At 37.6% G+C, this 14,494-nt stretch overlaps 2 protein-coding genes across 2 annotated transcripts in view; one reads left to right on the top strand and one right to left on the bottom strand.

Annotated features, from left to right (window-relative positions):
* The window catches only part of LOC103504979 (PR domain zinc finger protein 10-like), a 28,919-nt gene that overhangs the window by 9,354 nt on the left and 5,071 nt on the right, over window positions 1-14,494 (top strand). Inside the window, 8 exon segments of the mRNA XM_026820385.1 lie at window positions 8,130-8,341; window positions 9,112-9,220; window positions 9,731-9,846; window positions 10,714-10,838; window positions 10,872-10,949; window positions 12,829-13,003; window positions 13,789-13,914; window positions 13,917-14,156. Of these exon segments, the coding sequence (XP_026676186.1) occupies window positions 8,130-8,341; window positions 9,112-9,220; window positions 9,731-9,846; window positions 10,714-10,838; window positions 10,872-10,949; window positions 12,829-13,003; window positions 13,789-13,914; window positions 13,917-14,156 (1,181 nt within the window).
* LOC103504962 lies at window positions 3,068-5,040 on the bottom strand. Its single transcript, XM_008469267.3, has 2 exons — window positions 4,621-5,040; window positions 3,068-3,817 (listed from the first exon to the last, which is right to left on the bottom strand). The coding sequence occupies exons 1-2, from the start codon at window positions 4,940-4,942 to the stop codon at window positions 3,390-3,392; spliced, it is 750 nt and encodes a 249-aa protein (XP_008467489.1). The 5' UTR covers window positions 4,943-5,040; the 3' UTR covers window positions 3,068-3,389.

The raw sequence follows: 14,494 nt of genomic DNA, 5'->3' as shown, positions 1-14,494 counted from the left end.
CAAAGAAATCTCATCAGTCAAATCACACCTACATCTTGGCTTATAATACAGGACTAAATGAGGAAAAAATTAAAAGGCACACGTAAACAGAACTGTGTAGGATGAAGATTGGTTTCAATACTTTTTCAAAGATTCTGAGCTCTCAGTCCTGCGGATTCATCTGGAGTAAACCTTTCGAAGCAAAACACAATGGGACAGTTTGCCTCACAGAACTATCGCAGGTACCTACTCATGTTCAATTGTACAATAATTATAATATAGGCTAGATAGGTGTTCCTAATCCGTTTATTGATTTGTAACCAAAGCACAGCACGAATCAATCCCAAGGCTATGATTTGAATTCAGTCCTGATCGAAACAAAAGATAAAATGGTATTAATAAAGAAATAAATAACAAAACTGTTTCCTATAAAATATTCATTATTATTAATTTTTAATATTGATATTCCACGACTTGAAGCACGCTCAATGCTCGCTGGAAAAAAAGAAGGGTGAAAAATCACTTATTTTACTATCGGAAAAGCCTGGTACATCGTAGTATAGCCCACTCTCCATTCACAACTCACAACACAGTCATAATATCCTTACTGGCAATTAAATGGATCTGTTCACATATGCCGTTAAGGTCACAGGTTGAGCTCTCCCACTAATCGTCTGTAAAATATTTTATTGTTCCTTGAACACCCTGGCCTGGAGTGTGGCTTGACTTATACGAATAATACATCTCGGGCTTACAAATAACTACAGAGTAGACTTTAAACGAAATTTGCCAAGGCATGATCTGGATTGTGGAATCTCATTTCAAATGTTCCCTCAATTTGTCCATTAATCCATTTTGATTGGATACTTCCTTTGATTGCTTTCCCTCTGAATAAATCTGAGGAACCAACTTTATTATGCCTAAATACTTCTCAGATACCTTTGTCCATAGCAGATGTATCTTGAGCCAGAAGACCTTGGGCTGAGCAGATATCTGTGAAGTGCACTGAGATGAACACTATCTCAGAAATACAACTGGCACACTCAGATTTCGTGCTAACCCGTTGATATCGTTTTGGTCACAGTTGAGTCAACTTGAAAAGGAGAACCAAAATGTATATATATTTTGGTTCTCCTTTTCAAGTTGATCCACAGAACTTATATATAATGACTGCTGAAACCCTCCAAGAGACAGTTGAGACAATCAAGAGACAAAATACTCATACATCTTCAAGGATTTCTGAGAATCCTGAGCCTGAAAGCATGGCTTACTTGACTGAGAGGAACGGAAGCCATATCTACGAAGGGTATTTTGAAAGTTCCCTGCAAAACAATCCAACTCTTCACTCCCCAACACCAATCAATGAAATAATTAAGACGAATAATGATGAAAAGGTTAATAAAATTTCCTTGAAATTGAAATCCATAACAATGGAAAAATCGAAAAGGTTCCATAACCAAATTGCAAAAAAAAAAAAAAAAAAAAAAAAAAAAAAAAAAAATTTTTTTAAATTTTTTTTTTAAAAAAAAAAAAAAAAAAAAAAATGAATCACCTCTGAGATCTATCGAATTAGGAAGTTCCTTTAACTTTTATCGCTATTAAGCTGAGATGAACCTCTTTCGATCTTATTTATGAATCTAATGGCTTCCGGGGACCAGGCATTGATATTTTATGTGATTGATTCCTATTCCTCAGCTGCTGCTCCATCCTATCTCTCGGAACTCCTGGATGGCCGTCTAGACAGAAGTGAAAAGTGTCCTCATTGTGACGACTACTTTACCAAGGAGGATTTGAGAGAGCACATTATATCCGTGCACAATGCTCCTTGCCAGGTGAGTGCCTAGGTGTTCTATTCCATTCTATTGTTATTTGTCATCATGCTTTATCTGTGGTGAAGCTGAGAGCATCACAATTTTCTCAGATTCCGATTTACTTTTTAAAAAGTCTCAGTTTCATGTAGGGACTTACTTCATTTAGGGAATTTTCGCAGTTAAGGGTCGGTCGGTCAAGCGCTTTTCAACCGCTAAGAAGCACCTTTTTTTAGCAAGGTTTTCAATCAGCTCCTCCTCACAAGGCTGAGTGCACCACAAAATAGCCAACAGCAAGTGATGAGCCCATATGTTCACTTGTCCACATTTGGGCTAAATCTCACAATGATATGAATCTCATAAGGGTATGATCGTTGCTGCTGTGATTTTTATTATTCCCCCGACTATTTAATGATAAATATTATGAAATAGTTTTCAGATTCCGATTTACTTTTTAAAAAGTCTCAGTTTCATGTAGGGACTTACTTCATGTAGGGAATTTTCGCAGTTAAGGGTCGGTCGGTCAAGCGCTTTTCAACCGCTAAGAAGCACCTTTTTTAAGCAAGGTTTTCAATCAGCTCCTCCTCACAAGGCTGAGTGCACCACAAAATAACCAACAGCAAGTGATGAGCCCATATGTTCACCTGTCCACATTTGGACTAAATCTCACAATGATATGAATCTCATGAGGGTATGATCATACGTATCTACATTGTACCTTCTCATTTTCTATCATTCTCGTTCTTTACATAATTTCCAAGTAAATCTCGTTTTCTTGTTAAAAGCTTCGTGTAGGTACGTATGTGATGCAACGACTAGATTAACATCACTTTCTTCTCGTAATGTTGCAAAGTTGTTTTTTCATTGCATTCAAAGTTGTACCCACCATGAGGATAACGAAAGGTGTCCACCCAAGAATGATCGATGTGCTATCTGTGTTATGAGACCATTATGCAAAGGAAGTTCTTAACTTGTTGTAGGTACCTAGAAGCATATAGTGAAAAAAAAGATTCTTACTCTTTTGGCTACAGATAAAATACTTTTTCTGTTTATTTCACAATAAATATACATAATATATTTAGCACAGCTAAATTTGGCACACTATTTGCTATTTGGCTTTGTAATATGCAAAACCAATTTAAAAATAAATAAATGTAGGTTTCACTTATAACTTATAAGTAACTAAAAAATAGCAGCACAGTAATTTTTATCTGGTACAGATAATATTTCACAACACACACATTTTACCCTGAGATTTGGAAGACTTGTTCATTCTTTTATTTGTCTTCCGACTTTTCGAAAACCAAGCTGGAAAGTTAGTAGATCACTCTTTGGAAAATTAGTTCTAAACTGATTAAAAACATTCAGAAACAAAAATAACCCAAAATAATCAGGTGATTCTGTGGAATCTGTGGTTAGGCTAGGTGGGTAAAGCCTCTAATGGTGGGTTTCACCAACCTTCTTTTCAGCCTCTAACAAGCCTGTTACTTAACTTACGAGTAAAAACTGTGTTAAGCCTATACAAATCAAATGGAACTGGCTGTTGGCTTAACAGGCCTTCTAAGGACTGAAAAAATATTGGTGAAATCCACCCTAAACGTTCTAATCGAGATTAAGTGCCCTCTTCTTCTTGACAATGGCCCAATCGTCATGATAGTGATCATGAGAGTCATGATAGCTGTCATGATGATCATGATAGTGGTCATGATCATAATGGTAAGCGTCCACATGTTCATGAACCTCAGGCACCACGGCTTCTATAACATGGACCGGGGAATACTTGTAATGGTGTACAGGTGCCTTATGGATGTGAATACCAGGCTTGTGATGATACTTGTGATGTCCATGATGGAGTAGATGTTCAGTGTAGACATAGGCGAGGAGGATCTTGCCGATAGCAACCCCTAGGAGGGCGAGGAATACGTTCACCTTGAGAGTTGTAGAGACCACACCGAGCACGAATAAGATGAGAGCGAATCCGACCAGGGCTGCCTTCTGTTTCTCTTGGAAATGTCCTCGCGAGCTTTCCGCTGAAGTGAAAATACAGTAGGGAGAAGGAATTAATGAATTTGACAATACAACATCGAATTAAGGTAAGGAATTAACGCATTTGTAGTAAACTTCCAGTAATGAAGTTACCAAGACGATAAATTGACAACTGAGGGTTTCAGGGTTCAAATTCCAGCAGCAAAACAATAAGGTCGAGTTTTATCACCGTGGATTGTCTCAGGATTGAGTTTAGGGAAATCCTCGTTTCATTTATTTTATTTTTATTTTATAAGTTTCCACTTATTGGGTTTTCAGAACAATTCTCTCATCAAATAAATAGTTGACAAATGGTATACCCATCCGTAAAATAAATGTGTCAGATAAGTCGCAAAATGGTCATCGGGGCTCATCGGCCTTTGCCTCTTTGCCTATTGGTTTAGTACATAGACTACGTTAGTGTGACGTTATTTTGGACACAAAGATTGGCTCAGAGACCAATGAAATGGAAGATTAATTTAATGAAACCAATAAAAGCCATTAATGAACTTTTTATTAATTGATTTATCCAATCTATTTAGATCTAATTGTCCGTCATTGACTCATTACTTAATCAGTCTATTCTGAACTACCTAGTACTTACTTACGTGTGACGTTATTTTGGACACAAAGATTGGCTCAGAGACCAATGAAATGGAAGATTAATTTAATGAAACCAATAAAAGCCATTAATGAGCTTTTTATTAATTAATTTATCCAATCTATTTAGATCTAATTGTACATCATTGACTCATTACTTAATCAGTCTATTCTGAACTACCTAGTACCTACTTAGTGATTAACTTACCCACTGGATGGTTGTTGGCCACAAATCGGAAGGCGATTTTTCCGTCTTCTTTATGGATCATTTTCATTTTGAGTTTCGAGCTCAGGTTGATGAACGTTCCCTTTTCTTCCGGTACGTCTCCGAAAGTGAAGTTCTGGACTTTGTTCTCCAGGTCGGCTACTCTGTCTATGACATTGGTCTTAATGCAGGCCATTGTGTTAAGGCATTTCTCCCATTCTAGATCCAAGGGCTTGTTGTTGACTAGCAGAACAGTTTCGCGGGCCTCAGCGCTGAGACTTCTTAAAGCCGTCAGACTGATTATTGAGATGATTCGGATGAGCATGATTATGACACTGAGCAGATTATTTATTCATTCAGGTCTTCTAGGTCGTCTGCACTATGCACTTTTGATATAGTTATTTGGTTACTGTTTCAGATTGTTAATCGTTTATCCATAGTTTTAAGGCATTTCTCCCATTCTAGATCCAAGGGCTTGTTGTTGACTAGCAGAACAGTTTCGCGGGCCTCAGCGCTGAGACTTCTCAAAGTCGTCAGACTGATTATTGAGATGATTCGGATGAGCATGATTATGACACTGAGCAGATTATTTATTCATTCAGATCTTCTTGGTCGTATACACTATGCACTTCTGATATAGTTATTTGGTTATTGTTTCAGATTGTTAATCGTTTATCCATAGTAAATTTGTTGATTACTTTATTTTTATTTATGAAGATATTGAAAGGTTTAATTGCTCTACAAAAATTAAATAATACTATAGACCTATTAGTAACACAGAAGATAATTAAATACAAATAAAAATTATTTTTATTTATGAAGATATTGAAAGGTTTAATTGCTCTACAAAAATTAAATAATACTATAGACCTATTAGTAACACAGAAGATAAGGTTACTGACACAGAATAAATCCCACAAAAAAGTCTCAATAATTCACTAATTCCTTAAGGTAACAAAAAATACATCTGGTTATCACAACGTGAGGTCTTGAAAAAAATGAATCGTGTTTATAAAAAATGTATCACTCACAAAAAAAAGTACCAATTAGGATGGTAAAAAAAAGTTACAACAAACACTATATTCTACTTCAAAGTTCGGACTTGAAATGAACCTTGGACTGATGAACGATTAAGCAAGTTGCTTTTGTAATTCACATACCGGTATTATCATAGCAAGATGACCAGTTGTTACTTTCTTTCTATCAACTCTTAGGTAACATGGGTTGGTTCTAAAGTGGATTAGTTTACCATATTATCATAGCAAGATGACCAGTTGTTACTTTCTTTCTATCAACTCTTAGGTAACATGGGTTGGTTCTAAAGTGGATTAGTTTACCACTGCGAAAACATTACCGAAATTCTTTGGTCTTTTACTCATTTTACTCTAAGGAACTTGGAAAACAATCGTTCCTTTTGACGTCAGTACAGCTTTTTTCGATGTACTTTTTTAATGACTGCTATTTTCATAAGAATAGGAATTGAAGTTCTAAGATTTTACATATTTTATTAGCATGTGCTCAATTGAGATTTTTTTTTTTTCTCCATTTGTCTCCTACTTTGAGGGACATTTGGGCCCCCACCTCACGGGTGCTGCTAGGGTGCGATATACGCCCATGATCTATCGATCGTTCATTGTTGGGAAACAATATGTTGTCTTTAGGTAGCATAAGAACTTGGCTTTTCGTTATAGCATCAAAAGTTGCACGTAATTCCTAAAGGACCGAAGAACTTGATCAGTCAATTGATACTCGAGATATTTTAATTTTTATTGCTCTTCTCACACTAGATGTGTTACTGGTAATAATCTTCGAGGCAATCTTTACATTTTGAATAATATACTATTGCACATTTTAAGTCCACACTCTTTTAGATGAAAATTCACACCTAAAACGTATTAATTTAGCGTCGTGTGTCATTCATACCCATCCGCGAAGAAAAATATTTAGAAAATTTCTACCCCGAACGGGATTTGAACCCTGCATCTCTAAGTTGATAGTCTCTTCTATCGTTACATAATCGAATTGCCTATGATTGAACATACTGAACTAAGTATGCGTGTACATATATTACAGGACTATGAAATTAATGACCTCACGGGGTTACATGCAAAAATGCTACTATACAAAACTAGTTGCCATTCTAAAAAACAAGAATAGTATGGACGATAACATCACTCTCTCGTTCCGTACCAGCATTTCATTTGTTCAATAAAATAGAATCTGGTTTTCAGTTAAAGTTTTATAACGCCGCGGTGGATCAGTGAAAGTGGTTTCCTTGACAACTGAACCTCTTGTTTTCTATCGGGTACTTGATCTCGGCGTAATGCCCTTTATTTGAATTCTGTAATCTTGCCATTGGCCATTGGGAAGTTGTTTCATGGGTTCTTTACACTGTTTTCATCATTCATTACCTAACAACTTGTTCTTTTGCAAGAGAAATTATGCAGTCTTTGGCTTTGATTTCTAAAGATGCTGTATTTGCTTTGATTTCTATAGATTATTTAACTCGAGTCCATTTGAACTAGGAACAATGAATTGGTACCCGAATGGTCTTGTGAACTTGTTTTCTATCGGGTACTTGATCTCGGCGTAATGCCCTTTATTTGAATTCTGTAATCTTGCCATTGGGAAGTTGTTTCATGGGTTCTCTTGTTTTCTATCGGGTACTTGATCTCGGCGTAATGCCCTTTATTTGAATTCTGTAATCTTGCCATTGGGAAGTTGTTTCATGGGTTCTTTACTTACACTGTTTTCATCATTCATTACCTAACAACTTGTTCTTTTGCAAGAGAAATTATGCAGTCTTTGGCTTTGATTTCTAAAGATGCTGTATTTGCTTTGATTTCTATAGATTATTTAACTCGAGTTCATTTGAACTAGGAACAATGAATTGGTACCCGAATGGTCTTGTGAATGACCGACAGAAGTGCTTTGATTTCTAAAGATGCTGTATTTGCTTTGATTTCTATAGATTATTTAACTCGAGTCCATTTGAACTAGGAACAATGAATTGGTAGATTGGTACCCGAATGGTCTTGTGATCAAGTGACCGACAGAAGATTTGTCCACAAGTGATATGGAAATGAGATGAGAATGAGTTTTGTAGGATACTAGAACTTTACTTCGGAATAAATAAATAATAATGCGAATGTGCAATGGGTTAATGTAAATCACATTTAAATTTAAATCATTACCTACATTTTTAATGTAAATGTGATCGTGATATGGAAATGAGATGAGAATGAGTTTTGTAGGATACTAGAACTTTACTTCGGAATAAATAAATAATAATGCGAATGTGCAATGGTTTAATGTAAATCACATTTAAATTTAAATCATTACCTACATTTTTAATGTAAATGTGATTTAAGTTCAATGTTCAATCCCATATGTTAACCTTGAGCTTGGACTTAGCAGAATGACAACGAAGCTCAATATATTGGTGAAATCCACCATTCGTCTATTAATTTAGTGAATTACCCACTATTTTATTATTGACCTCTATGTTTCAGAAGCCTCCAATTGGATGCGATTCGTGCGCCCCGCTAGAAATGTTCAAGAACAAAATCTGACCCTCCATCAGAAGGGTAACGCTATCTATTTCACATCCATCAAAGATGTGCGAGTGAAACAAGAGCTCAAGGTGTGGTACTCACAAGACTACGCACAGAAACGATGTCTCCCCTCTCTCGAACAGCAAGGTATGTGTAAAAATTGTTCTCAAGTCAAAAATTATACTGAAGTTATCCTAATGAGCTTTTAGGGTGTCCCACTTAGCTTGGACAGTAACGCGTCTACCTTGTAAGTGCTAGGTCGTGGGTTCCCGCCTGGTGCGAAATTTGTCTTAACAGATAAGTTTCCCTTGAGGTAACCCAACATATTATTTATTATACATATTTATTTTTTCGTCTAGCGGGGGGACTTGAAACAGGGAGTATACCAATACCAGCCTGAATTTTCCTTGCTAAAGAAATAGCTAAAGAAATGCCCTTCGCACTCAACCGTGCGAAGGGCATCCACTCGTATAATTTCTAGCCAAAACCAAATAGCCCAAAGCAATCACCCTAGTTGAGGCTGATTGAGAGGCTGACGAAAAACGCCGACCCCGTCTGTACACGGGAAAAGGAGAAGAAAAATAAGATTTATTTATCTTTTCAGAGGTTTGATAGAGGGAACTGTAACAACGGAGGTCTTATCGTCCCTAAATCGAAGAGAGAAGGGGGAAAGGAGAAAGCCAGCCGTTTCGAGAACGAACCTTATCCCTTTAGGATAAAATCCACCCCGTGCGGCAATCGAACCCGTGGCCTAGCGCTTACAAGACAGACGCGCTACCAAACAAGCTAACTAGGCTGGCCGATTGTGTAACACGGATATTTTTTCTTTACCTAGATCTAAAAGAACGAAAATTTAAATCATCGTGAAGCAGAAGAGAACCTCTTTATGAATTTTCTTGAATCAGTTGGAAATGTAAAATTGTTTTCCTTTCTATTTCAGCGTCACATAGCTATGGCCAATGACACGAATTTACCGTTCCGATGTGTAGAATGCTGCAAGAGATTCAGTACAGCTATTGCCCTGCAAGGGCATGTCAGAGTGCATGGGAGTAAGTTTATTAATTATTACCAGTAATATAGCTAGATTTGGTAGATAGGGACAAGTAGAATAGAGTAGCAAAGAATATAGCCTGTTTATACTGCAAGAATGAGACTGAAAAGTCCTTTTACTCCCACAGTCTAAATCCCAACGGAGGCAGAGACTTTTATCCTCATTAATTTGAAAGGGACAAGTAGAATAGAGTAGCAAAGAATATAGCCTGTTTATACTGCAAGAATGAGACTGAAAAGTCCTTTTACTCCCACAGTTTAAATCCCAACGGAGGCAGAAGAGGCTTTTATCCTCATTAATTTGAATATTTGCTACCGAGGTTCCAGTTTATTGACTGCATGAACTTGTGTAACTTGCAGAATAACATACTGTGTTATCAATGGAAAGACAAATTGATGCCCTGTAAAAATAAATTAGTTTACCACTACTTTAGGAAAAATGAATTTGTGTCTCGTACTCAGTGAACATGCATCACCTGTTTATTGTGAACATGTATCGCCTGTTTTAGATCCAAGTTTCCAGTGTCCTATGTGTGAGATTCAGTTCGAATCTCTCCAATGGATGAGAAGTCATATCAAGACGCATTTAGTCAATGGGGTCTATCATTGTCCCAGATGTCCAAGAGTAAGTATGTTCGTTTGTCGGACACTGCGAGTGAAACAAGAGCTCAAGGTGTGGTACTCACAAGACTACGCACAGAAACGATGTCTCCCCTCTCTCGAACAGCAAGGTATGTGCAAAAATTGTTCTCAAGTCAAAAATTATACTGAAGTTATCCTAATGAGCTTTTAGGGTGCCCCACTTAGCTTGGACGGTAACGCGTCTACCTTGTAAGCGCTAGGTCGTGGGTTCCCGCCTGGTGCGAAATTTGTCTTAACAGATAAGTTTTGTTCTCGGGATGTTCTGTTTTCAGGAACCTGTTTTTGTCCACTTTTCACGAGAAAACAGATAGAATGATTGATTAATTTTTGTATTACGGACAGAAATTTAGGCTACTTAAAATTGTTACTTTCCATCCTGATACAAATTGGCGGCGGTTTTTAACATTCCTTATATTTCCATAAGTATTGATGATTAATTTTTGTATTACGGACAGAAATTTAGGCTACTTAAAATTGTTACTTTCCATCCTGATACAAATTGGCGGCGGTTTTTAACAGTCCTTATATGTCCATAAGTATTGTTATTTCCTATACCTCCTGTAAACTTAAATGGCGGTAAGTAACATTTCAGTCGTTAGTTCGTCAGTTTCAATATAAAGTGATTGATATTTCCTATACCTCCTGTAAACTTAAATGGCGGTAAGTAACATTTCAGTCGTTAGTTCGTCAGTTTCAATATAAAGTGTATTATTTTGTTCAATTGAATTGGAACGTTTTTAGATGAGGCCAGTAACTGAACTATCACCTAGCTTCGTGTAATCTAGTCATTTGAGACAGATTATGATGTGCCCAGTCCGCCAGATTCAAGCCTTTGTGTTTCTGTTTCCAGAAATTTACCGAGTACCAAGTGATACGAAAACATATCCGCACATTTCATAGCGATCGTCAGTTTGCCTGTCATATGTGTATCAAGGTATTCCCGTCCCAGGATAAACTGCGTATGCATATGTTAAGGTAAGTCTATTTGTTTAATTATTTAGATCTTCATAGCGATCGTCAGTTTGCCTGTCATATGTGTATCAAGGTATTCCCGTCCCAGGATAAACTGCGTATGCATATGTTAAGGTAAGTCCATTTGTTTAATTATTTAGATCTTTTTTGGTCATGATTACAATTCAATGGACACACATACATACAGATTATTGCCCAGGAAAATCTCTACCATTCAACTCATTTATAACCAAAATTTAATTATTTCTATTCTTATTAAATTTCTAGTGGCCTGCAAACTTTTGATTTAAAATCGAAACTATGTACCTAAATATTTGGCCTTTCCTTTCTGGTGCATATAACCCAGGTGTTGATGAGCACCACTTAAAAATAATAGAATTTAGTCAATGGGGTCTATCATTGTCCCAGATGTCCAAGAGTAAGTATGTTCGTTTGTCGGACACTCTTTGTCCGTTTTTGTTCTATTTTTCAATAATAATTCTACAATCTACATCATAAAAAGAAGTTACTAAAACCTACTCAATAAGAAATATTAATTTTAAGGTGTGTCCATCGGCCTTGTCGATCGACGAGGTGAATCTATGCTGTCGAGGTAGTGTGCGGATTCAGTCGACGTGACATCGATCGACAGCCGGTCGACTCTGTGTGGACCACTTATTTTTCAATAATAATTCTACAATCTACATCATAAAAAGAAGTTACTAAAACCTACTCAATAAGAAATATTAATTTTAAGGTGTGTCTGTCCATCGGCCTTGTCGATCGACGAGGTGAATTTATGCTGTCGAGGTAGTGTGCGGATTCAGTCGACGTGACGTCGATCGACAGTCGGTCGACTCTGTGTGGACCACCTCAAGAATTTACTAAAAGTTTGATTTATCAGCAAATAGATATCAAAGTGAAATGAAACCCCCCTGAAATTAATTATTCCGACGTAGCACAACATAATAGTATTATCTGAGCGCCAGGCCTGTGGATTTTTGCAGTCACATCAGTATAAATAAGATATAGTAACAGTACTTATTTTATCTCAGTATTTCTGGGTTTTGTTCACAGAGAAAAACTCACGAGTGTACCATGTGTCCGAAAGTTTTCCCCAAGGGTTTCAACCTAAAGCGGCACATTCTCTCCCATCTACCTGAACAACGATATCCATGTCAATTCTGCCAGAAGAATTTCACCCAGGTAAGATAACTTCCCGCACAATATCAATACCATCAATACTGTAAAAACACTAATGAAAGGAAAGGAAATTTATGGCACATTCTCTCCCATCTACCTGAACAACGATATCCATGTCAATTCTGCCAGAAGAATTTCACCCAGGTAAGATAACTTCCCGCACACTATCAATACCATCAATACTGTAAAAACACTAATGAAAGGAAAGGAAATTTAAGTTTGAGCGACTTGGGCCGAAATCTAAGTCCTGAGAAATGCGTATTCTTTTCGACCTTTTTGAAATAATGGCCTTAAAAAGCGACCGAACCTTACATTTCTTGAAATCCGCCTTGAAACCTTACATTTCTTGAAATCCGCCTACATAATTTATCGAATCTCTCTGAAAAGTTTAACCGAGCTGAGGTGAAAGGTAATTCCGCCTTGAAACCTTACATTTCTTGAAATCCGCCTACATAATTTATCGAATCTCTCTGAAAAGTTTAACCGAGCTGAGGTGAAAGGTCCTGAGAAGCGCGAAGTCCTTTCGATATTTTTCCATAGTTTAGCCCTGAATAACAAAACTTTGGTTCTAAATAACGTCCTAACCGTGCATTGGACTGGAAACCCGACCCAGGGACCCTTTTGATCTGCAATATTTGTCGAACCTTCGTTCCTCCGTGTTAAGTTTGAGCGACTTGAGTTGAAATCTAAAGTCCCGAAAAATTCGAACTCTTTTTACCTTTTTGAAAGCAATGACTGTAAATAAAGCGGCCCAACCCAAGGACACTTTTATTTTCGATTGCGAGAAATGTAGATTAGGACAGTCGTACTTGCATTCAGACCATCGAGAGTTCCTCTGTGCTAACTGTGGCAAACAGTTCAAACGGAAGGACAAGCTCAAGGAGCACATGGTACGACAGCATAATCCTGATGAAAACCAAAGCAAGGAACTACCAGCTCCCCCTCCTCCCCACCCTAGTGAGGAGAGGGAGAAGAAGAAAATATTGGTAGGCATATTTTTATTAATTTTATTCGTACCTTCCAAACGCATTAGATATTATCTTTTAGAATACTACTGTATGAGAGATAGAAATCTCTTTTGCAATTAGGCATAGATTTTGTTCTTCTTTTTTTTCGCCTTTTATTCGTACCTTCCAAACGCATTAGATATTATCTTTTAGAATACTACTGTATGAGAGATAGAAATCTCTTTTGCAATTAGGCATAGATTATGTTCTTCTTTTTCTTCGCCTTTCCCCATGTTCAGATGGGGTCGGCGTTTGTCGTCGGCCTCTCAATCACCTTTAGCGTGATCGCTTTGAGGCCAACTTGTTTTGGCTAAACAAAATTTTCCGAATGGATGCCCTTTACACTCAACCTTCGCTATTGATATAGCATAAGGCCTTAAAATATACTCCTACATGAGAGATAGAAATCTCTTTTTAATTGAGTAGCGATTTTCAAAATTCTGTCTGTTGCAGCCCCTAACCAATCACTCGGGTGCTAACCAAACGCATTAGATATTATCTTTTAGAATACTACTGTATGAGAGATAGAAATCTCTTTTGCAATTAGGCATAGATTTTGTTCTTCTTTTTGATGGGGTCGATCAGCTTTAGCGTGATCGCTTTGAGGCCAACTTGTTTTGGCTAAACAAAATTTTCCGAATGGATGCCCTTTACACTCAACCTTCGCTATTGATATAGCATAAGGCCTTAAAATATACTCCTACATGAGAGATAGAAATCTCTTTTTAATTGAGTAGCGATTTTCAAAATTCTGTCTGTTGCAGCCCCTAACCAATCACTCGGGTGCTAACCAGTCCCCTAGACCAGGCCCGGGCGGTATCGGAGGAGGCGGGGGGCGTAGTGACTATGCCAAGGCCCTGTACAAGTGCCACCCCTGTTTGGTGGGCTTCAAGCGAGTGCTAACCAGTCCCCTAGACCAGGCCCGGGCGGTATCGGAGGAGGCGGGGGGCGTAGTGACTATGCCAAGGCCCTGTACAAGTGCCATCCCTGTTTGGTGGGCTTCAAGCGGCGAGGGATGCTAGTCAATCATTTGGCGGCCCGACACCCAGACATTAGGCCGGAGTCTGTGCCAGAGCTTAGCATGCCGATACTCAAAACGGCGCGCGATTACTATTGTCAATACTGTGATAAGGTAAGAGACAATCACTTAGAGCCATGGGCATTAGTCCCACCTTCGATCAAACTTAATATTCATTCTTTCTTATTTTTGTTATCAATGGTATGTAAATTAATATGCGGAAAAAAGTTAGATCAAATTGTTGAACAATAATAGAACAGTTGCGCTTACCTGGGTAAAGTTTTAAAGTCAAAGAGTAGAAAAAATGAGGACGTAGGGTATTTTTCTTTTTCTTCTACGACCTTCCAAATCCCAAGACAAATCGATTCCAAAAATGCCGGTAAATCTTATTTACTGACGTCACGGCATACGCTCCCGTATGCGATGACGTCACATCAACTGTCCCGAGCTAA

The sequence above is a fragment of the Diaphorina citri genome, unplaced genomic scaffold, assembly GCF_000475195.1.
Source record: "Diaphorina citri unplaced genomic scaffold, Diaci psyllid genome assembly version 1.1 scaffold143, whole genome shotgun sequence".
In the NCBI taxonomy this organism is placed as follows: domain Eukaryota; kingdom Metazoa; phylum Arthropoda; class Insecta; order Hemiptera; family Psyllidae; genus Diaphorina; species Diaphorina citri.
Note: the sequence above shows the minus strand (reverse complement) of the source record. Positions and strands in the feature narration are given on the sequence as shown.